Here is a 22,308-nt window from a genome sequence, read left to right as displayed (position 1 = left end):
TCTGCTGAAAATGAGGTGGGGAGGTGTGTGAGTGTGTATGTGTAGGACAGATTTTTTTTAGGGGGGGGGGGGGGGGGTTATGAGTGACTCTAACACACTGCTGCCCCCCTCTTACTGAGACCCACACAGGCATCTTTGTACTCCTTCCACCATCAGTGACCATCCATCACTGGCTAACCTGACAGCCCCCCCCCCCCCCACACACACACAAGCCTGCACTCAACTGTAGTAATATTACCCTCTACCCTGTCCCAGACCACTACTCAACCTAGCCATGTCCCAGACCACTACCCAACCTAGCCCTGTCCCAGACCACTACCCAACCTAGCCCTGTCCCAGACCACTACCCAAACTATCCCTTTCCCAGACCACTACCCAAACTATCCCTTTCCCAGACTACTACCCAAACTATCCCTGTCCAAGGCCACCACTACCCAACCTAGCCCTTTCCCAGACCACTATCCAAACTATCCCTGTCCAAGGCCACCACTACCCAACCTAGCCCTGTCCCAGACCACTACCCAACCTAGCCCTGTCCCAGACCACTACCCAACCTAGCCCTGTCCAAGGCCACCACTACCCAACCTAGCCCTGTCCCAGACCACTACCCAACCTAGCCCTGTCCCAGACCACTACCCAACCTAGCCCTGTCCAAGGCCACCACTACCCAACCTAGCCCTTTCCCAGACCACTACCCAACCTAGCCCTGTCCCAGACCACTACCCAACCTAGCCCTGTCCCAGACCACTACCCAACCTAGCCCTGTCCCAGACCACTACCCAAACTATCCCTTTCCCAGACCACTACCCAAACTATCCCTTTCCCAGACTACTACCCAAACTATCCCTGTCCAAGGCCACCACTACCCAACCTAGCCCTTTCCCAGACCACTACCCAAACTATCCCTGTCCCAGACCACTACCCAACCTAGCCTTGTCCCAGACCACTACCCAACCTAGCCCTTTCCCAGACCACTACCCAAACTATCCCTGTCCAAGGCCACCACTACCCAACCTAGCCTTGTCCCAGACCACTACCAAACTTAGCCCTGTCTCAGACCACTACCCAACCTAGCCCTGTCCCAGACCACTACCCAACCTAGCCCTGTCCCAGACCACTACCCAACCTAGCCCTGTCCAATGCCACTACCCAACCTAGCCTTGTCCCAGACCACTACCCAACCTAGCCCTTTCCCAGACCACTACCCAAACTATCCCTGTCCAAGGCCACCACTACCCAACCTAGCCTTGTCCCAGACCACTACCAAACTTAGCCCTGTCTCAGACCACTACCCAACCTAGCCCTGTCCCAGACCACTACCCAACCTAGCCCTGTCCCAGACCACTACCCAACCTAGCCCTGTCCAATGCCACCACTACCCAACCTAGCCCTTTCCCAGACCACTACCCAACCTAGCCCTGTCCCAGACCACTACCCAACCTAGCCCTGTCCCAGACCACTACCCAACCTAGCCCTGTCCCAGACCACTACCCAAACTATCCCTTTCCCAGACCACTACCCAAACTATCCCTTTCCCAGACCACTACCCAAACTATCCCTTTCCCAGACCACTAACCAAACTATCCCTTTCCCAGACTACTACCCAAACTATCCCTGTCCAAGGCCACCACTACCCAACCTAGCCCTTTCCCAGACCACTACCCAAACTATCCCTGTCAAAGGCCAATACTACCCAACTTAGCCCTGTCCCAGACCACTACCCAACCTAGCCCTGTCCCAGACCACTACCCAACCTAGCCCTGTCCCAGACCACTACCCAACCTAGCCCTGTCCCAGACCACTACCCAAACTATCCCTGTCCAAGACCACCACTACCCAACCTAGCCTTGTCCCAGACCACTACCCAACCTAGCCTTGTCCCAGACCACTACCCAACCTAGCCCTTTCCCAGACCACTACCCAAACTATCCCTGTCCAAGGCCACTACTACCCAACCTAGCCTTGTCCCAGACCACTACCCAACCTAGCCCTGTCCCAGACCACTACCCAACCTAGCCCTGTCCCAGACCACTACCCAAACTATCCCTTTCCCAGACCACTACCCAAACTATCCCTTTCCCAGACCACTACCCAAACTATCCCTTTCCCAGACCACTACCCAAACTATCCCTTTCCTAGATTACTACCAAAACTATCCCTGTCCAAGGCCACCACTACCCAACCTAGCCCTTTCCCAGACCACTACCCAAACTATCCCTGTCCAAGGCCACCACTACCCAACCTAGCCCTGTCCCAGACCACTACCCAACCTAGCCCTGTCCCAGACCACTACCCAACCTAGCCCTGTCCCAGACAACTACACAACCTAGCCCTGTCCCAGACCACTACCCAAACTATCCCTGTCCAAGACCACCACTACCCAACCTAGCCTTGTCCCAGACCACTACCCAACCTAGCCTTGTCCCAGACCACTAACCAACCTAGCCCTGTCCCAGACCACTACCCTACCTAGCCCTGTCCCAGACCACTACCCAACCTAGCCCTGTCCCAGACCACTACCCACCCTAGCCCTGTCCCAGACCACTACCCAACCTAGCCCTGTCCCAGACCACTACCCAAACTATCCCTGTCCAAGACCACCACTACCCAACCTAGCCTTGTCCCAGACCACTACCCAACCTAGCCCTGTCCCAGACCACTACCCAACCTAGCCCTGTCCCAGACCACTACCCAACCTAGCCCTGTCCCAGACCACTACCCAACCTAGCCCTGTCCAAGACCACCACTACCCAACCTAGCTCTGTCCAAGACCACCACTACCCAACCTAGCCCTGTCCAAGACCACCACTACCCAACCTAGCCCTTTCCCAGACCACTACCCAAACTATCCCTGTCCAAGACCACCACTACCCAACCTAGCCTTGTCCCAGACCACTACCCAACCTAGCCCTGTCCCAGACCACTACCCAACCTAGCCCTGTCCCAGACCACTACCCAACCTAGCCCTGTCCCAGACCACTACCCAACCTAGCCCTGTCCAAGACCACCACTACCCAACCTAGCTCTGTCCAAGACCACCACTACCCAACCTAGCCCTGTCCAAGACCACCACTACCCAACCTAGCCCTTTCCCAGACCACTGCCCAAACTATCCCTGTCCAAGACCACCACTACCCAACCTAGCTCTGTCCAAGACCACCACTACCCAACCTAGCCCTGTCCCAGACCACTACCCAAACTATCCCTGTCCAAGACCACCACTACCCAACCTAGCCCTGTCCCAGACCACTGCCCAAACTATCCCTGCCCAAGACCACCACTACCAAACCTAGCCTTGTCCCAGACCACTACCCAAACTATCCCTGTCCAAGACCACCACTACCCAACCTAGCCCTGTCCCAGACCACTACCCAACCTAGCCCTGCCCAAGATCATTACCCAACCTAGCCCTGTCCCAGACCATTACCCAACCTAGCCCTGTCCTAGACCATTACCCAACCTAGCCCTGTCCCAGACCACTACCCAACCTAGCCCTGTCCCAGACCATTACCCAACCTGTCCCAGACCACTACCCAACCTAGCCCTGTCCCAGACCACTACCCAACCTAGCCCTGTCCCAGACCACTACCCAACCTAGCCCTGTCCCAGACCATTACCCAACCTATCCCTGTCCCAGACCACTACCCAACCTAGCCCTGTCCCAGACCATTACCCAACCTAGCCCTGTCCCAGACCATTCCCCAACCTCTGTCTCTCTCATAGACCCCCAGACAGGGCTATGAGAGAGACAGACAGAGAAACAGACAGGGCTATGAGAGAGAGACAGACAGAGAGACAGACAGGGCTGTGAGACAGACAGACAGGGCTATGAGAGAGAAATACGGGGCTATGAGAGAGATAGACAGGGCTATGAGAGAGACAGACAGGGCTATGAGAAGGACAGACAGGGCTATGAGAGAGACAGACAGGGCTATGATAGGGACAGACAGGGCTATGAGACAGACAGACAGGGCTATGAGACAGACAGACAGAGCTATGAGTCAGACAGACAGGGCTATGAGACAGACAGACAGGGCTATGAGAGGGACAGACAGGGCTATGAGACAGACAGACAGGGCTATGAGACAGACAGACAGGGCTATGAGAGAGACATACGGGGCTATGATAGGGACAGACAGGGCTATGAGAAGGACAGACAGGGCTATGAGAGAGACAGACAGGGCTATGATAGGGACAGACAGGGCTATGATAGGGACAGACAGGGCTATGAGAGGGACAGACAGGGCTATGATAGGGACAGACAGGGCTATGAGACAGACAGACAGGGCTATGAGACAGACAGACAGGGCTATGAGACAGACAGACAGGGCTATGAGACAGACAGACAGGGCTATGAGAGGGACAGACAGGGCTATGAGACAGACAGACAGGGCTATGAGACAGACAGACAGGGCTATGAGAGGGACAGACAGGGCTATGAGACAGACAGACAGGGCTATGAGACAGACAGACAGGGCTATGAGAGAGACATACGGGGCTATGATAGGGACAGACAGGGCTATGATAGGGACAGACAGGGCTACGAGACAGACAGACAGGGCTATGAGACAGACAGACAGGGCTATGAGAGAGACATACGGGGTTATGATAGGGACAGACAACGCTGTGAGACAGACAGACAGGGCTATGAGAGAGACAGACAGGGCTATGAGAGAGACAGACAGGGCTATGACAGGGACAGACAGGGCTATGATAGGGACAGACAGGGCTATGAGACAGACAGACAGGGCTATGAGACAGACAGACAGGGCTATGAGACAGACAGACAGGGCTATGAGAGGGACAGACAGGGCTATGAGACAGACAGACAGGGCTATGAGACAGACAGACAGGGCTATGAGAGAGACATACGGGGCTATGATAGGGACAGACAGGGCTATGATAGGGACAGACAGGGCTACGAGACAGACAGACAGGGCTACGAGACAGACAGACAGGGCTATGAGACAGACAGACAGGGCTATGAGAGAGACATACGGGGTTATGATAGGGACAGACAGCGCTGTGAGACAGACAGACAGGGCTATGAGAGAGACAGACAGGGCTATGAGAGAGACAGACAGGGCTATGACAGGGACAGACATGGCTATGAGAGAGACAGACAGGCTATGATAGGGACAGACAGGGCTATGAGACAGACAGACAGGGCTATGAGACAGACAGACAGGGCTATGAGACAGACAGACAGGGCTATGAGAGGGACAGACAGGGCTATGAGACAGACAGACAGGGCTATGAGACAGACAGACAGGGCTATGAGAGAGACATACGGGGCTATGATAGGGACAGACAGGGCTATGATAGGGACAGACAGGGCTACGAGACAGACAGACAGGGCTACGAGACAGACAGACAGGGCTATGAGACAGACAGACAGGGCTATGAGAGAGACATACGGGGTTATGATAGGGACAGACAGCGCTGTGAGACAGACAGACAGGGCTATGAGAGAGACAGACAGGGCTATGAGAGAGACAGACAGGGCTATGACAGGGACAGACATGGCTATGAGAGAGACAGACAGGCTATGATAGGGACAGACAGGACCATGGTGCATCCGAACGGAAGCCTGTCAGAATTAGCCTGTGAGCTATGAGGTGAGACGAGTCTTGAGGGATTAGCGACAGGCAGCTAGGCTAACACTCTGTCCAGGGTCAGGACAACCAAGGCCATCACAAATATCTTACCTGATGTAAATCTCACTGTTAAGACACATACCAGGCAATGTACAGACTGTACTCGACAGTGGAGAATTGGCCCACAGTCACTCAGGGGTGTCCAGTTATGTGTCTCCATCCATTCTCTTGGGCTTAAAGCCAAATAATAAGGACTTTCTATTGGATGTGGAAAACATGTCGAGATTTAACTCCATGTCCCCATGAACTTCACACAGATAAAACATCAGTCAAACATATCCATACTGAACATCTTCATACCTTATTTTCAGAATGAATCAAAATAACTTTCCTTCAATTAATAACTTCAACAAAAGCTGCTGTGATACTTTCTGTCATCGAGTATGGGGATTTGAGAGTGGAGGTGACAGCTGTGTGTAGACTGTATGGTAGGGGACTTCAGGTATGATGTCGTGGAGGGGGACGTGAGGCAGGGAATAGCTCACTAAGGCAGCCATCTTTGATCCCATGGTCAGATCTGAGGTAATTAGACCAATTTCCATGGCAACCAGATCACATTCCATTATCTACTACGCCATTGGCCGACGCTCTACCTTGCACACATGCACACACACACGCACACACACGCGAGTGAGTACATAGACATAGCTTCCTATGCACACATATACACACAAACACACACACACACACACACGTACATACACACGTTCCTGAAGCCCTGGAGAGCAGGGCCCAACAGAGATGTGAAGTTTAGATGTGCAGCAACAGCTAAACGCCGTGTCAGGTTTCTCTGGGCTCGTGCTAAATTTAACCCTCTGATCCTGCAGCAGTCAGAGGGTTTAAATGCCAACCTGCAGTTGCTGCTCCACACCAGTTGTTCTCCACACATCTTCCTCTCTCCACTAACCCAGGCCAGAAGTGGGAGAGGCTCACTCACACACTCTCTCCAACACACTCAGACCTAACACCCCTATAGAACACACACAGTAGAGCCCAGAGGAACCAAACCAGAGTCTTCGCCCCCTAAACTTCAGCGTCGACCAGTATGGAGCTTTTCGAGACCAACCCCTACTTCTTCCCCGACCAACGCTTCTACGAAGGGGGGGACAACTTCTACCAGTCCCGGCTGCCGGGTGGGTATGACCAGGGGGGCTACCAGGAGCGCGGGGGTTCCATGATGGGACTTTGTGGGGGTCTATCCGGGGGGGTTGGGGTAGGGTTGGGTGGAGGTATGGAGGACAAGGCAACCCCCTCTGGTCTCTCCCCCCACCCGGAGCCCCACTGCCCCGGCCAGTGCCTACCCTGGGCCTGCAAGCTGTGCAAACGCAAGACAGTGACCATGGACCGGCGGAAAGCGGCCACAATGCGTGAGAAGAGGAGGCTGAAGAAGGTGAACGAGGCATTCGAGGCCCTGAAGAGGAGCACCCTGATGAACCCCAACCAGAGGCTGCCCAAGGTGGAGATCCTGAGGAGTGCCATCCAGTACATTGAGAGGCTGCAGGCACTTGTCTCCTCCCTCAACCAGCAGGAGAACGACCAGGGAACACAGGGCTTACAATACCGCACCGGACCTGCTCAACCCAGGGTGAGTAGGAGACAGGAACGCAGGGAGGAAGAGATGGACGGAGTGAGGGATGAAAGAACCACACCAACCTACAGTAGAGGTCTGGGAGAAAGAGCAAGGTAGAAGGGAGGAGAGAGGGATGGAGGGAGGTTAACAGAGATACATGATAATGGGAGTGGTTGAGGAGGAAGAGAAAGAATATGAGGAAAAGGCTAAATGAGAGAAAAGATGTGAATAAAGTGAGAGAGGGAATGACACAGTAGAAGAGAGGCGTCAAAGAGGGAGAGGCAGACTGGAGAGGGATGAAGGGAATGAGGAGTGAAGAAAGAGGGAGAGGCAGACTGGAGAGGGATGAAGGGAATGAGGAGTGAAGAAAGAGGGAGAGGCAGACTGGAGAGGGATGAAGGGAATGAGGAGTGAAGAAAGAGGGAGAGGCAGACTGGAGAGGGATGAAGGGAATGAGGAGTGAAGAAAGAGGGACCAGAGACTTGGAAACGGATGCAAATGACATGGATGGGAATAATCACCCCCAACATTTAGGAAATAATGTTATTTGAGTACATGTAGGCCTACAGGCATTAACAGTGCTTTAGGTAAGGCAGGCGAGGCGGTTGGGTGTGTTAGTTGTAAAGGCTTTTTATATGTCTGTGTGTGCTAGTGTGAGTCTGGTAGGAGGGTAGGTCTACGTCTGGTGTGTAAACTCTGATATATGGTGTTCGCCGCTCGTAGAATACAAGGTTTCAACAGAACAGTTCCAGAACAGAGCTCTTACATTCATTGACAAATGTCATAGACAAGTACTGCGGACAGAGCCCTCATCAAACCATCCACTAGCAACACAGACAGAACAGCACTTAGAGTTGAAACATTGAAACATATTGAAATATTGAAACATTTCACCCTCGAGTGCGTGAATTCCCTTGGGAGTGCTGCTATGGCTATTGTTTTAAAAGACATGCGACATACATCATTTGTATCCCTCATAAGTACTTCAAACACAGCACTCACCTAATCTTGATTTAGTTTCATCTTAACCTACCAGCTTTCAGAAACAGTTGTAATGGATAATGTGTTATGACACAGTAGTACAATCAATTATTCATAAAGTAATTGATGAAGCTGTGTGTGTAGTGAGTGGAGTTGTGGGTAGTGTAGTGTGTGTGCTTCACTTGGTAGAGCATGGCGCTTCCAATGCCAGGGTTGTGGATTCGATTCTCATGGGGACCAGTACGAAAAAATCTGAAAATGTATTCACTCACTGCTGTAGCGTCTGCTAAATGACAATTAAAAAAATAAATTTGTTGATGAATCATTGAAAAAGAGACAGGCAACACCAGCTTCTTAGCTACGACAGACAAAGATGATCAATAGTGTCAATAGTGTGTGTTTGTCGTTGTGAGTAGCGTAGTGTGTGTGTATAGTTGTGAATGAGATGATGTGTGTGTCACTGGCATCGTCTGTGTGGGGTGGGGCGTGACGTGTCACACAAAGCGGGGTGAATGACAGTGCCTTGTCTCCATGGTAACAGGTGTCGTCGTCGAGTGAGCAGGGATCAGGCAGCACCTGCTGTAGCAGCCCAGAGTGGAGCAACACCTCAGACCACTGTGCCCAGAGCTACAGCAACGAGGGTAAACACACAATGTATTACATTTCAGCAATGCACCCTGAACTTGTTGAAAATGTTAGCTGTTTTGACGCTCTCTCTCTCATGTCTCTCTCTAGACCTCCTGAGTGCAGACTCTCCAGAGCAGACTAACCTGCGCTCTCTGACGTCCATCGTGGACAGCATCACAGCAGCAGAGGGGGCTCCGCTGGCCTACCCTGTACCTGTGGACATTCCCAAATAAACCCAGAGCAGCAGACAGACATGTGTGCTGTTAACAGGTCCAATACATCACAAACCATCTTTTTTTACTCCCTTCCATGAGGAGGTAGTCACTGATGGGATATAACTGGATAGGTGAAAGCTATGCAGCAAAACCTACTGTACACTCCACCATCCAAGCATGTTAGATCAGTGACTACTTCAATGAAGGGAGGAAAGAAGGCCAGGCCCTGTGTGTCCCAGCTAGTTGCAAGCTAGCACTTGGACACCACACAGCACCATACACACCCACACACCATACAACACCATACACACCAACATAGGCCAGGAGGTTTTTCCAGGACTAACTCCTGGCCCTAACCTAAAGCCCTCACACCTCTTCCAGGCCTGAGGCCTTATTCCCTACCTACCAAACCCTGTGGTCCACGTCTCCCTACCAGTAGGTTACGGGTCAGATCCTAACCTGAGAACCCACTGACATCAATCTATGCATGTTTTAGGACAAAAATCCAGTTCCCTGTGTGGATCTCAAGTTAGAACTGAGGCCCTAAGTGCCACTGGAAAGGAGCAACGAGAATTATGGTTTTCTGTCCTGACTTAATGCAGAAAAATATATGTTTCCTCCTTTTCTAAATCTTTCCCTGATCTATCTTGCATTCTGTTTGCGTGTGTTATGCTTAAAAACATTAGTTTATTATTTGTGGGGCCAATATGTACCATGGCAGTTTTGACCAATGCATCTGCTTAATTTAAACTGGTAATGAATGCTAGTGATGTAAATACGTTCCGTTTTCTACAGAGTGGTTTTGCTATTTTATTTTCTATTTTTTTTGCTAACTTATTTTTGAGTTTTATAATAAAGATTGTTGTGTATTTGTAGATGTCCCAAGAAGTGATGTTTCTGTCTAAACTTGCATTAAAGACCATTTTCAATACTTGGCCGCAGTTAACGTCTTAACCAACCATCACCTCAAAATGAACACACAACATCAACATGTATCTTTACAAAAAACAGCTTTACTTATGTCTATAGTGTCATAAATACAATACACTTTTTAAATAGCCAAATAATAAAATCTTGATTTGTCAGCATCATTTCACACCTGGAATAAATACACACACAGTACTCGTAGCTGCCACAGTAACACATTACATCTTTTAGACACCTTTAAAACATTGGCTGTAAAATCAAAAGAAATACACCCATCCAACACTTCACTAGTTCACTGACAGAGCTCTCTCATTGGAGGAGAGGAGGTCATACACACAACACGTGCTAGTGCTCGGGCAGCATCATTGGCCACTTTCACATCCCCATGGCAACTGGACAGGAAAGGGGCGGCAGGGGAAAAGTCCATATATGGCATCATCACTGTCTCTGTCAGGTGTCCTGTTTGTGAGGATTTCGTTTGGCTGATGCCTAGCAGCAATTTACTGTTTGATTTGAAACGAAGTAGAGAAAAACAACACCATCCATCCATGGAGGTTAGTCTAGGGTTTGGCTTTCGTAACATGCTGTTTCCCTTAAGTCTCAAATATTGGAGCCTATTGCTTTCATTTACACACACAGCTCATCCTGTATCCTCTCATATCTACAGGATCACCTACTCTACTCATGGTAGCTACATCAGTGTCAAATAGAGGAAGGAAACAAGTGGAGATAGGAAAGAGCAGGAGGAAAGGAGAAAAGGAGATGGGAAAGGAGGATAGGAGATATGAAAAGAGAGAAGGAAAGTAGGGATAAAAGGCAGGAAAGGTAACTGAACCGTTTAGGTCTGGACCCAAGAACCTGTGGCTGAGAATCATAGTAGTAGTATCACATAGAGTAACAGGCCCCTGCTTAGTGAGTCCTTCATATAACTCCAGACACTGACAGCATATAAGACACACAGAGGTCCAACACACAAATAGAACAGTCACCACCGAATACAGGGCATTGGGTTTCATACAGCAATGATATTATAATATTCTCCATAAATAATTCCAATATATATATTTATATATATTTATATAAAAAAACATATGTCATCCATTTTATTTACAGAGAGACAATAAATGATTAATACCTTGCATAACCGAGGGGACGACGTGTAGGTGGAAAACACCCAGGAGCTAGAGTAGAGTTAGACTAGAACCCACAAATTAGCAATTAGGTCTAGAACCCACAGAGTAGGAATTAGGACTAGAACCCAGAGATTCGGAATTAGGACTAGAACCCACAGAGTAGGAATTAGGACTAGTACTCACAGATTCGGAATTAGGACTAGAACCCACAGAGTAGGAATTAGGAATAGAACCCACAGATAAAGAATTAGGACTAGAACCGACAGATTAGGAATTAGGACTATGCGGGAGCACGACACCACAACAACAAGGCTACTGGGGGTACTGGGTTTACTGGGAATAGCAACTGGGCCGAGTCTCCTTTACAGCAGCGAGTGTGGCAATGAGCACGCTCAGAGTTCAAAGGTCAAAAAGTCAGAGGTCACCTCCGAATTGCACGTGTCCCACGGAGAAGGTGAGAGGTGACGCTGGATACAGGTCCCTTAACGTCAAGATCTCTCCCAAATTTGGCATGTCACTCTCGAAAGGCCGCAAGCATGTGTCCATACAGGTCATGGGAATAAACTGAGAGAGATACAAAGGAAGACAGAAGGAGAAAGCGAGGGAGAGAAAGAAAGAGGGAGAGAGAGAGGGTTGGCAACTGGGGTGGAACTAGCATGAGGTTTCCCTAAACCTTTTGTTAGCATTGCTCAGTCAGGAATAGGCTAATGGTCCTAGCCATTTGTTAGCATTGCTAGGATGTCTTACCTGTTAACGTTAGCTCCTGTTAGTAAGTGGAGTGGAGTTAGCATGAGTACGTCCGTACAGCAGAGGGGTCGAGTCTCTGGGGAGCCGGGGGAGGAGCTAGACAGTGTGTGGCAGAAGTGGGCGTGGCCGAGCGGGACAGAGAGGAGACAGCGTGCAGTGAGACAGGCAAAGCAAAGAGACCGGCACACACTCACACACGCATAAATGCCCTCACACACATCAAGCGTTAAGATGAAATCATTTTGTGGCTGTTATTGTTAGGGCTTGCATTGTCAGTGAATCGCAAAATACACTCAAATCACATCCACACGACTGCAATTCATTTAACTACGACCTCACAGTACCCCTTTCCAAACACACACACCTTCTGGTTGCAGCTGTTTCCTGGGCACCAGGGCCATGGATGGGGGCATGGACATGGAGGGCATACGGAACCCAGCGGGCAGTGTTTCCATGGAGCCCGCCATCATGCCCATTCCCCCTCCTCCCTCCCGCGCTCGGAAACGCTTACGCCACGATGGAGAGCGGCGGAACGTCTTATCATCCCCACTCTACACAGAGAGAGAAAGTAAACAAACAAACAGCCATGTAAAAGCAGTCAAAGTGGTTATAAAGAAACAGAATCCATATTTCACAGGAAGACGGCAAAACTGAAACACTTGTGGGTCCATTATATCCTTATTACTCACCTCCTCCAGTCTGCGGTCAGTGCCCAGAGCCAGGACGTTGTTGAACTCTCTCTCTAGAACCTGCCGAGCCTGGCGCACACACACACAGCATTTATACAGCATTTATACAACGGGTGGGTCTAATCCTGAATGCTGGTTAAAAGTGCAATCCATCCCGTCTATTCCACAAGTTATCACCGGCTAAATCTATAGTGGTAAAATGCCTATTTTGCCTCTGTTCCATCTGACAGCGCAATCCACTGTCTCATCAGCCCAGCCAGGCAATCTATATACTTTATCTCCACTATAAAAAGCATCTAGACATTATCTCACATTTCTTTTAGACAACAGTTGAGATTTGTATAAACCTTAGTGTCTGTCTCTCCGACATTTGCAACATTGTTTCAATTTTCAAATTTGATCTCCAACTGTCCCACAGTAATGAACGTGTAGGGAGTGGGTCAAGAGTTGGGACGAAAGAGAAAGGCAGGCAGCGTTTCTCAGCCAGTCGAAATCATGAATCAGCTGGCATCATTTTTATGGATATATATACAAAGAAATGTCAATTGAAAAAGGGTCAAACGAAACCAAATGCAGCTAGTTTGCAGTCTTCCCAGCTTCAGATTGAAGTTATTGTGTTAGCTGTGTTGTTGGCTAGCTCCTCTGAACAACAGCGTCCTGACGAGAGAGCACATTTTCTATGCCTGGTGAAATGGTGCCTAATTAGCTCATTGTTATGGTTGTATCCAAATAAATGTCACTAGAAAACAACTTAAACAAATGCAACTACTGTTGTTGATTTTTCTTCACTGATTGGCGTGACTCTAAGTAAGTCGTAGTTGGCTAGCTAGCAAGCAAAGGGATAAGAATGTTTCCAGCCAGAATGGCAACCGAACCAATAGAACGAATGACCAGCCGGCTTGGGTAGCAACCCTAGATTTGTTTCGGGACTATATCTTGTGGAAGGATGAAATAGTATGACAAAAGTTATCAAAATAAAGTGTTTAATTAAAATATGTCAATCATTGTTTGAAAATGTTGTTAACCCATTGTATAATAGTGATAATGTTTTCGAAGCCAGTGGAGGATATATTGGCATGGTTTGCCGGCCCGAGACGAACTCCCATGCCAATATATCCTCCAAACACCAGCTTTTCTGGCATTATCACTTAAATAGACAGCTGGCGTTACTCCTAGGGCTGTGGCAGTCATGACATTTTGTCAGCCGGTAGGTAATTGTCAAGCAAATGACTGCCGGTCTCACAGTAATTGACCGTTATTTAACATAAACATGTTTAGCATCTCCGGGCTTCCACACCATAGACATTTGACTGGTAAACTCATGGGTACACTCGCAAAGGCTGCTTGGTATTGTGGTGCAATAATTTATATTGTAATGCAGAATGTTCATTCAAATAATACTAACTAATGTGGCTCATGCAATGGAATGTATACTTCCTGCTTTGCTCCAATGGGTGCACTCAAAATGGCTACAAGTCCACCCATTATGTCATCATTGACTGGGGACGTCCGTTCTATTATGTGTAGGCCAACTGTAGGACAGTGAGAACAGCAGTAACGTTATGGCTAGCCTCAATAAACCTAGTTTCTCTCGGTTTGATGCAGTCAAGTCAGGTACTATGTAATCGGATGGAATGATAAATAACTAGCAAGAAGTTAGTCTAGCGCACGATAACAGTGGTTGCGGTCTCTCCCTCCATGCCTGCTCTGGTGTTCCGAGCCTCCAGTGTCTTACTCACACAAACACACACACACTCGGCCTCTGCTCCCTAATAGTCTAGAGCTGCTCGCTCTGTGCCTCTCTCTCTCTCCCTTTCTCTACAGCTCTGTTTTGATAAAGTAGCGAAACAATGGGCTTTTCTGCTGCTTCCCTCACTCAGATCGGACCGGTTGTCTTGTAGGTCCTTTCAGAACGGGTTTTAAAAATGTATTTATGCATATTCCGGTGCTTTCCGTGTCCATTTCCAAACAGGAGCCCTAATTCTCATCATCATTTGTCCTCATCATTCAGATTATTCACATTTAACCATGAAGTGTTTAGAGAGTAATTAGAGGGACAATAGAGCACTGAGTACCAGGCAATTAGCGTTTGGTAAACTACCCATCAGCAGCATTGATTTGAGCAGTTTTGAATGCCAACGGTCACAGGGAATTTGACTGGGTCATGACTCGTGACTGGTGTGGCGGTAATATACTAACTGTGACAGCCCTAGTCATTCCTACACAGCGCTAGTCCCTCGACCAAGGGTGTGTGTCTGTGTGTACCTGTGTGTTCTGCATGGGGATCTGCAATATGAGAGCCAGGCTGCTGTAGTCGAAGGTCTCATCCAGAGCAATGAGAGCCCCGTGGACTCCACTCTCCATCAGGTTGGTATTGTAGTCCTTCAGACCTATACTCTGGACCCAGTGCACTACCTGCTCATTGGTCCACACTAACGCATCTACAGAGAGGGGGGAGGGGGTATGGAAAGAGGGGGAGAGGAGAGAGAGACGGGAGAGGTGTATTACTATCACAGCATATAGACCAGTGCATCTAATAAACAGACAGAGAATATCATATCAGAAGTATTCACACTCCAATAGTGTACTCTCAATGGCATACTGCCTTTGTTCTGAATAAGCACAGCTGTCACCCAGCTTTTTCAGAGAGGAACAGGCGGTGTGTGTGTGTGTGTGAGGAGGGGGGCTTCTGATGTGACAGGACAGCTGAGTCAAGTTCATATGCAGTGCTGAAGGTCATAAGGTAGCAAAGCTTTAGCTGGCTCTCTGTGTGTGTGTGTTCATGTGCGTGTGCGTGCGTGTGCGTGCGAGTGCGTGTGTGTTCGTGTGCGTGTGTGTGTGTGTTCGTGTGTGTGTGTGTTCGTGTGCGTGTGTGTTCATGCTTGTGTGTGTGTTCGTGTGCGTGCGTGTGTGTGTGTGTTCGTGTGCGTGCGTGCGTGTGTGTGTGTGTGTGGAGATAGCAGTAAAAGGCTCAGCTGTCCATACATAGAGCTCCAACCCTCTTAAATCCCGTGTGGCTCAGTTGGTAGAGAATGGTGCTTGCAACTCCAGGGTTGTTAGTTTGATTCCCATGGGGGACCAGTATGAAAATGTATGAACTCACTACTGTAAGTCGCTCTGGATAAGAGTGTCTGCTAAATGACTAAAATGTAAATGTGCTGTGTCTGCAGACCACTGAGACAGGATCTCACATGATGATATTTATAATGAGAGATCCTGTCTATGAGTATGGATGTTTACCTTTCATGTCGTGCATGCTCTCCTCTCTACGACGGTCCAGGTCTTTCCTGTCGTAATTGAGTCTCTTCAAGCACATAATCCCATACTGCAGACTGGCCCTGATACACACAATATTATTTGTGAATTTTATATTCCCACATTTTTATGGGTTAAATGTCATTGTTGACTGCACAAATTGAATACATATGTCATCACTGTTATGCCTATTTTTCCTATATTGATATTGAAAGTGTAGCATGGCAGCTCCAAAGAACGGTTGCTGTTAGCCGTGGTGGCTGGCTGGTTACCATGGTGACTGACCTGTGAAAGCTGTCAACCATCTTGAGGTGTGTGCGGAGGTCTTTCTTGGTCAGGTGGTCCAGCATGCGGGCGTCCACCAGACACTCCATGAAGTAGGAGCGGTACTGAGGCAGACCCAGGCTGGGCAGCCACTCATTACCGATCCACTCATGGTTCATATCCCCGTATGCCAGAGTCTGTGTGTCAGGAGGGACACAGTTAGTGAGTATGTTTGGCTGAGATTAGATACAATTGAGAGGTTCATCTGTGTACGTGGATTAACCAAAAGGGTAGGCGTGTGTGTATGTGTGTATGTGTGTGTGTGTGTGGTCTGAGACTGTGCTCTCTGTGACATGGTGACTACCCCCCTGGCTCAGGTAATTGTTGTGATAACAACGACAGGTGTTAGTGGGAGGAGTTCTCACCTGAGCCCAGCTGCCCTCCTCATTCTCCTGAGTGATTGACAGCGTGGCAGAGACAGGACAGATTGGGTTAGACGCATGCACACAGTTAGCTAATGCTAATCACACACTGAGCTCTACAAATCTCTCCCTCGCCCTCCATTTGGCAACTCTGACCACAACTCTCTCCTCCTGATTCCTTCTTACAAGCAAAAATTAAAGCAGGAAGCACCAGTGACCAGTGACTCGGTCTATAAAAAAGTGGTCAGATGAAGCAGATACTAAACTACAGGACTGTTTTGCTAGCACAGACTGGAATATGTTCCGGGATTCTTCCAATGGCATTGAGGAGTACACCACATCAGTCACTGGCTTTATCAATAAGTTCATCGAGGACGTCGTCACCACAGTGACTGTACGTACATACCCCAACCTAGAAGCCATGGATTACAGGCAACATTCACACTGAGCTAAATGGTAGAGCTGCAGCTTTCAAGGAGCGGTACTCTAATCAGGAAGCTTATAAGAAATCCCGCTATGCCCTCCGACACACTATCAAACAGGCAAAGCCTCAATACAGGGCTAAGATCGAATCGTACTACACCGGCTCCGACGCTCGTCGGATGTGGCAGGGCTTGCAAACTATTACAGACTACAAAGGGAAGCACAGACGAGAGCTTCCCAGTGGCACGAGCCTACCAGACAAGCTAAATAACTTCTATGCTCTCTTCGAGGCAAGTAATACTGAAACATGCATGAGAGCATCAGCTGTACCGACTGTGTGATCACGCTCTTCGCAACCGATGTGAGTAAGACCTTTAAACAGGTCGACGTTCACAAGGCCGCAGGACCAGGCAGATTACCAGGACGTGTAGTGCGAACATGCGCTGACCAACTGGCAAGTGTCTTCACTGACATTTTCAACCTCTCCCTGTCCGAGTCTGTAATACCAACATGTTTCAAGCAGACCGCCATAGTCCCTGTGCCCACGAACACTAAGGTAACCTGCCTAAAAGACTACTAACCCGTAGCACTCACGTCTGTAGTCATGAAATGCTTTGAAAGGCTGGTCATGGCTCTCATCAACACCATTATCCCAGAAACCGTAGATCCACTCCAATTTGCACACCGCCCCAACACAGATCCACAGATGACGCCATCTCTATTGCACTCCACACTGCCCTTTCCCACAGAAGGAACACCTACGTGAGAATGCTATTCATTGACTACAGCTCAGCGTTCAACATCATAGTGCTCTCAAAGCTCATCACTAAGCTAAGGACCCTGGGACTAAACACTTCCATCTGCAACTGGATCCTGGACTTCCTGATGGGCCGCCCCCAGGTGGTGAGAGTAGGTAACAACACATCCATCACGCTGATCCTCAACACGGAGGCACCCCAGGGGTGCTTGCTCAGTCCCCTCCTGTACTCCATGTTCATTCATGACTGCATGGCCAGGCACGACTCCAACATCATTAAGATTGCAGATGACGCAACAGTGGTAGGCCTGATCACTGACAATGATGAGACAGCCTATAGGGAGGTCAGAGACCTGACCATGTGGTGTCAGGACAACAACCTCTCCCTCAACATGATCAAGACAAAGGAGATGATTGTGGACCACAGGAAAAGGAGGCCCGAGCACGCCCCCATTCTCATCGACAGGGCTGCAGCGGAGCAGGTTTGAGAGCGTCAAGTTCCTTGGCGTCGACATCACCAACAAACTAACATGGTCCAAGCACACCAAGACAGTTGTGAAGAGGACACAACAAAACCTATTCCCCCTCAGGAGACTGAAAAGATTTGGCATGGGTCCTCAGATCCTGAAAAGGTTTTACAGCTGCACCATCGAGAGCATCCTGATCGGTTGCATCTCTGCCTGGTATGGCAACATAATTACCTCAATTACCTCGACACTGGTGCCTCCGCACATTGACACATTGACTCTGTACCGGTACCCCCTGTATATAGCACCACTATTGTTATTTACTGCTGCTCTTGAATTATTTGTTATTCTTATCCCTTACTTTCTTTTACAAAACAGCATTGTTGGTTAAGGGCTTGTAAGTAAGCATTTCACTGTAAGCTCTACCTGTTGACAAATACAATTTGATTGACATTTTTTGAGTGATCTGAGTCCCATGCACCAATGTAACCGACCAGGTACTGAACCCAGAAAAGCCATATGGAGAGATGGATCAACTTTAACACCAGAATGCTGAGACGTAATTCATCACAACACACCCAACACAACCTAACAGACAACCAGCATAAATCTACACACAATAACCCATCAAAACAACAGAGCCTAATATGGGGCACCAAAGACATGCTAACCCAGGCACAAACAAGGAGGCAGTATGCGTTGTAGTTGTAGGAGGCTGGGGATGAGCGTTTGCAGAAGCAGGCATATGTGTAGCACAGCGGGGCAGAGTGTGTGTGGGTGTGTGATGTGTGTGGTGTGTGTGTGGTGGGGAGGGGGTCACACAGATGGCACTGACCGCTTTAGTGGAGGAAGCCAGGTTCTCCATCTCTTCATGGGTTAACCACACATTTCCGGAGGACTGTGCAGAGAGGGAGAGCACGCACGAGCACGCACACACAATTACAGACAGACAACAAAGAAAAGCACGCACACACGCATACAGTGTCTGTAGTGAGAGGGAGTGTGTCAGGCAGGCAGTATCTGGCACACTGTTGAGAGAGTAGGTTTCCCGCTCCACCCCATGCAGCACAGTGGACAGAGTGAAGAGTACTGTCAACTCCAAAAGCACTATCATTACAGGGTCAGTGAAGTGACAGGTGATGGGCAGTGTGTGTGTATGTACCATGAGCGGTACAAAGAGGCTGTGTGTGTGTGTGTGTGTGTTTGTACCGTTCTAGAGGTGAGCGGGGCAGAGGGGCTGGTGAGGGACACCATCTCCTGGATGGCCAGTCTCAGTTTGAGGCGGTGCAGGGGGTTACTGATGCCAATCTCCCTCTGGATCTCTGTGTCCGACAGGGCCGACATGATGGCACCGCTCTTCACGTTGGCACGACACGCTGCCACGTACCAGGCGGGCATCCCCACCCACAACTACATTGGTGAGAGAGAGCATCATCTTCATCATCACCACCACTGTCAACATCCTAATCACACACAGTATAACACTCCAGGTGATTATATGGTAGGGCAAGGTTAAGGTAGAGTAGGGTTTAGGGGAATCTGGAGGCTAGGGATAGGGTAAGGTTGTGGTGGAGGTTAGGGGTCAGGAGTTAGAGGTTATACCTCTAGCCAGGAGACCACAGTTGGTCCATCCCACTGAGCGAAGGGCAGTCCTCTCCTCCTGGCCTCCTCTAGCAGCTCATGTCTGACACAGAGACAGGGGAGAGATAGAAACGGAGAGAAAGAGAGAGGAGAGTAAACAACTAATGTTGGCATGGCCTCTGGAGCACATGAATGTTTTATTCTACTACGGAACAGAGTGAGGCCAGGGTTTCACAGCTTCCAAAATGTATTCACAATTCAACTGACAGAGACACCACCAATTGACCTTGCATTTAGACAGAAAGAGAAAGAGAGAGTGTGTGTGTGTGTGTGTGAGTGGTAGGTAAAGGTCTTACTTCTTCTTCATCCTGCGGTCTCTCTCTGCCTGCGTGCCCAGCTTGCCCAGAGTCATGGTGTCTCCGATGCTCATCTCAAAGTCTACTGAGACACACAACACAACAGACATAGCATCACTCACACATACCTGTACATACAGTAGCCTACAGAAGACAGAGATTACAGGTCCAGCTGAGTTACCTCCCGGCATCAGGGCAGGCAGAGGGTGTCCCTCCCTCCCCAGTGTCCCTCCTCCCTCCATCCTGCCCTTCTCCTTGCTCTTCCCAAACAGACGACCTATAGATGACTTGATGCCCTTCTTCGCTTTACCCCTGTAGAGAGAGAGAGAGAAAGAGAGAGAGAGTGAGCGAGGGAGAGAGAGAGAGAGAGACACAAAGTATAAGTGGGATTGAAAGAATGTGTGTGTATGTGGGGGAGGGGGGTTGTATGTATGTGTGTGTGTGTGTGTGTGTGTGTGTGTGTGTGTGTGTGTGTGTGTGTGTGTGTACCCTCGTCCGTCCTCCAGACTGCCAGTGAGCTGGGCGAAGTTGGTCTCCAGTCTCAGACTGCGGGGAGAGGAGGGGGGAGACGTCTCACACTTGATAGTAGCCTTGTCCTCACGAGCTTCCACTGGAGACTGGAGGGAGAGAGAGAGGTGAGAAAGAGTGAAGCCACCTTTATCTGTCAGGAGGCTTCAAATAGGAGCTTTCTCAGAGAGGCTGTGACAACACCTTGTCCAGCGGGAAGGATCCTGTCTTTCCAATCGCAACCTTGAAAACTTTGTTCATTTCAGTAACTCTCCATATCTGGGAGCTGTACTGCCTCTCTTAGTTGTGTAGATAAAGAGAAAACTGACTTACTGCTATTTTTCTACGGTGTTTCCTTAAGTCGCTAGGCTGTTAAAGACAGGAGGGAGGCACAGACACACCAACACATAGTTAGAGGCAACCAGTTGTTAGACATACAATCAAAACCAGTTACTGGGGTTACCGAAGAGAGAATGAATAAGCAGCAGTTGAGTGACTTTTTGTTTCACACTGTAAACATTGTGTGTGAGTACATCCATCCAAACATGTTTTCAGGTCAGTCCTCTCTGATGGTTAAGTGCATGTCTGCGTCTCACCAGGGTCATGATTCCCAGCTGGTGGCTGGCGTTGTGGGTGTTGTGTTTGGGGGTAGAGCGTCCGCTGGTGGGAGGGGACGAGGAGGAAGCCAGGGACTGGGCAGTGGCTGAGCTGGGCATGGTTCGGGGGCGGAGTGTAACGTTGAGTCCGTCCATGCTACCACTGTTCACACGAGACTCTATCTCATCTGCCCTAAGGTCAGCAGACTCCCTCTCCACCTGGATCATCCTGAACACCAGAGAGTACAGTGGGATGAGACACAATAACTACATCTTACACACATAATAACTACATCATACACACATAATAACTACATCATACACACAATAACTACATCTTACACACATCATAACTACATCATACACACAATAACTACATCTTACACACATAATAACTACATCATACACATAATAACTACATCATACACACATAATAACTACATCATACACATAATAACTACATCATACACACAATAACTACATCATACACACAATAACTACATCATACACACATAATAACTACATCATACACACAATAACTACATCATACACACACAATAACTACATCTTACACACATAATAACTACATCATACACACAATAACTACATCATACACACATAATAACTATATCATACACACAAAATAACTACATCATACACACACAATAACTACATCATACACACAATAACTACATTTTACACACATAATAACTACATCATACACACACAATAACTATATCATACACACAATAACTACATCTTACACACATAATAACTACATCATACACACAATAACTACATCTTACACACACAATAACTACATCATACACACATAATAACTACATCATACACACATAATAACTACATCATACACACAATAACTACATCATACACACATAATAACTACATCATACACACATAATAACTACATCATACACACATAATAACTACATCATACACACATAATAACTACATCATACACACAATAACTACATCATACACACATAATAACTACATCATACACACATAATAACTACATCATACACACAATAACTACATCATACACACATAGCAACTACATCATACACACATAATAACCAGCAGTATAAAGCATGTTCCCTGGGTGAGTGAGTT

General features: G+C 48.5%; 2 protein-coding genes across 15 annotated transcripts in view; one reads left to right on the top strand and one right to left on the bottom strand.

The window, feature by feature from the left end:
- Positions 1–6,669: 6,669 nt before the first annotated feature.
- Positions 6,670–9,981, top strand: myog (myogenin). Its single transcript, NM_001124727.1, is given in 3 exon segments — positions 6,670–7,242; positions 8,750–8,849; positions 8,944–9,981. Coding segments are annotated over 3 exon segments (765 nt in total). The 5' UTR covers positions 6,670–6,702; the 3' UTR covers positions 9,069–9,981.
- Positions 9,982–10,043: 62 nt separating this feature from the next.
- The window catches only part of ppfia4 (PTPRF interacting protein alpha 4), a 110,922-nt gene continuing 98,657 nt past the window's right edge, over positions 10,044–22,308 (bottom strand). For 7 of the 14 annotated variants that reach the window (XM_036983579.1, XM_036983575.1, XM_036983586.1 and 4 more), the window contains 16 exons: positions 21,175–21,403; positions 20,912–20,947; positions 20,561–20,688; positions 20,253–20,383; positions 20,072–20,156; positions 19,737–19,818; positions 19,344–19,544; positions 18,970–19,032; positions 16,491–16,517; positions 16,087–16,262; positions 15,787–15,884; positions 14,812–14,987; positions 12,547–12,615; positions 12,222–12,408; positions 11,858–11,953; positions 10,044–11,674 (listed from right to left, as the gene is read on the bottom strand). In XM_036983579.1, the coding sequence (XP_036839474.1) occupies positions 11,895–11,953; positions 12,222–12,408; positions 12,547–12,615; positions 14,812–14,987; positions 15,787–15,884; positions 16,087–16,262; positions 16,491–16,517; positions 18,970–19,032; positions 19,344–19,544; positions 19,737–19,818; positions 20,072–20,156; positions 20,253–20,383; positions 20,561–20,688; positions 20,912–20,947; positions 21,175–21,403 (1,747 nt within the window). In that variant the 3' untranslated portion in view covers positions 10,044–11,674; positions 11,858–11,894. The remainder of the gene's footprint in view (positions 11,675–11,857; positions 11,954–12,221; positions 12,409–12,546; positions 12,616–14,811; positions 14,988–15,786; positions 15,885–16,086; positions 16,263–16,490; positions 16,518–18,969; positions 19,033–19,343; positions 19,545–19,736; positions 19,819–20,071; positions 20,157–20,252; positions 20,384–20,560; positions 20,689–20,911; positions 20,948–21,174; positions 21,404–22,308) is intronic. The other 7 variants (XM_036983577.1, XM_036983578.1, XM_036983583.1 and 4 more) reach the window with 7 other exon arrangements.

Source organism: Oncorhynchus mykiss, chromosome 7 (genome assembly GCF_013265735.2).
Source record: "Oncorhynchus mykiss isolate Arlee chromosome 7, USDA_OmykA_1.1, whole genome shotgun sequence".
NCBI lineage: Eukaryota > Metazoa > Chordata > Actinopteri > Salmoniformes > Salmonidae > Oncorhynchus > Oncorhynchus mykiss.
The sequence above is the reverse complement of the archived record's forward strand: the minus strand, read 5'-3'. Positions and strand labels throughout refer to the sequence as shown.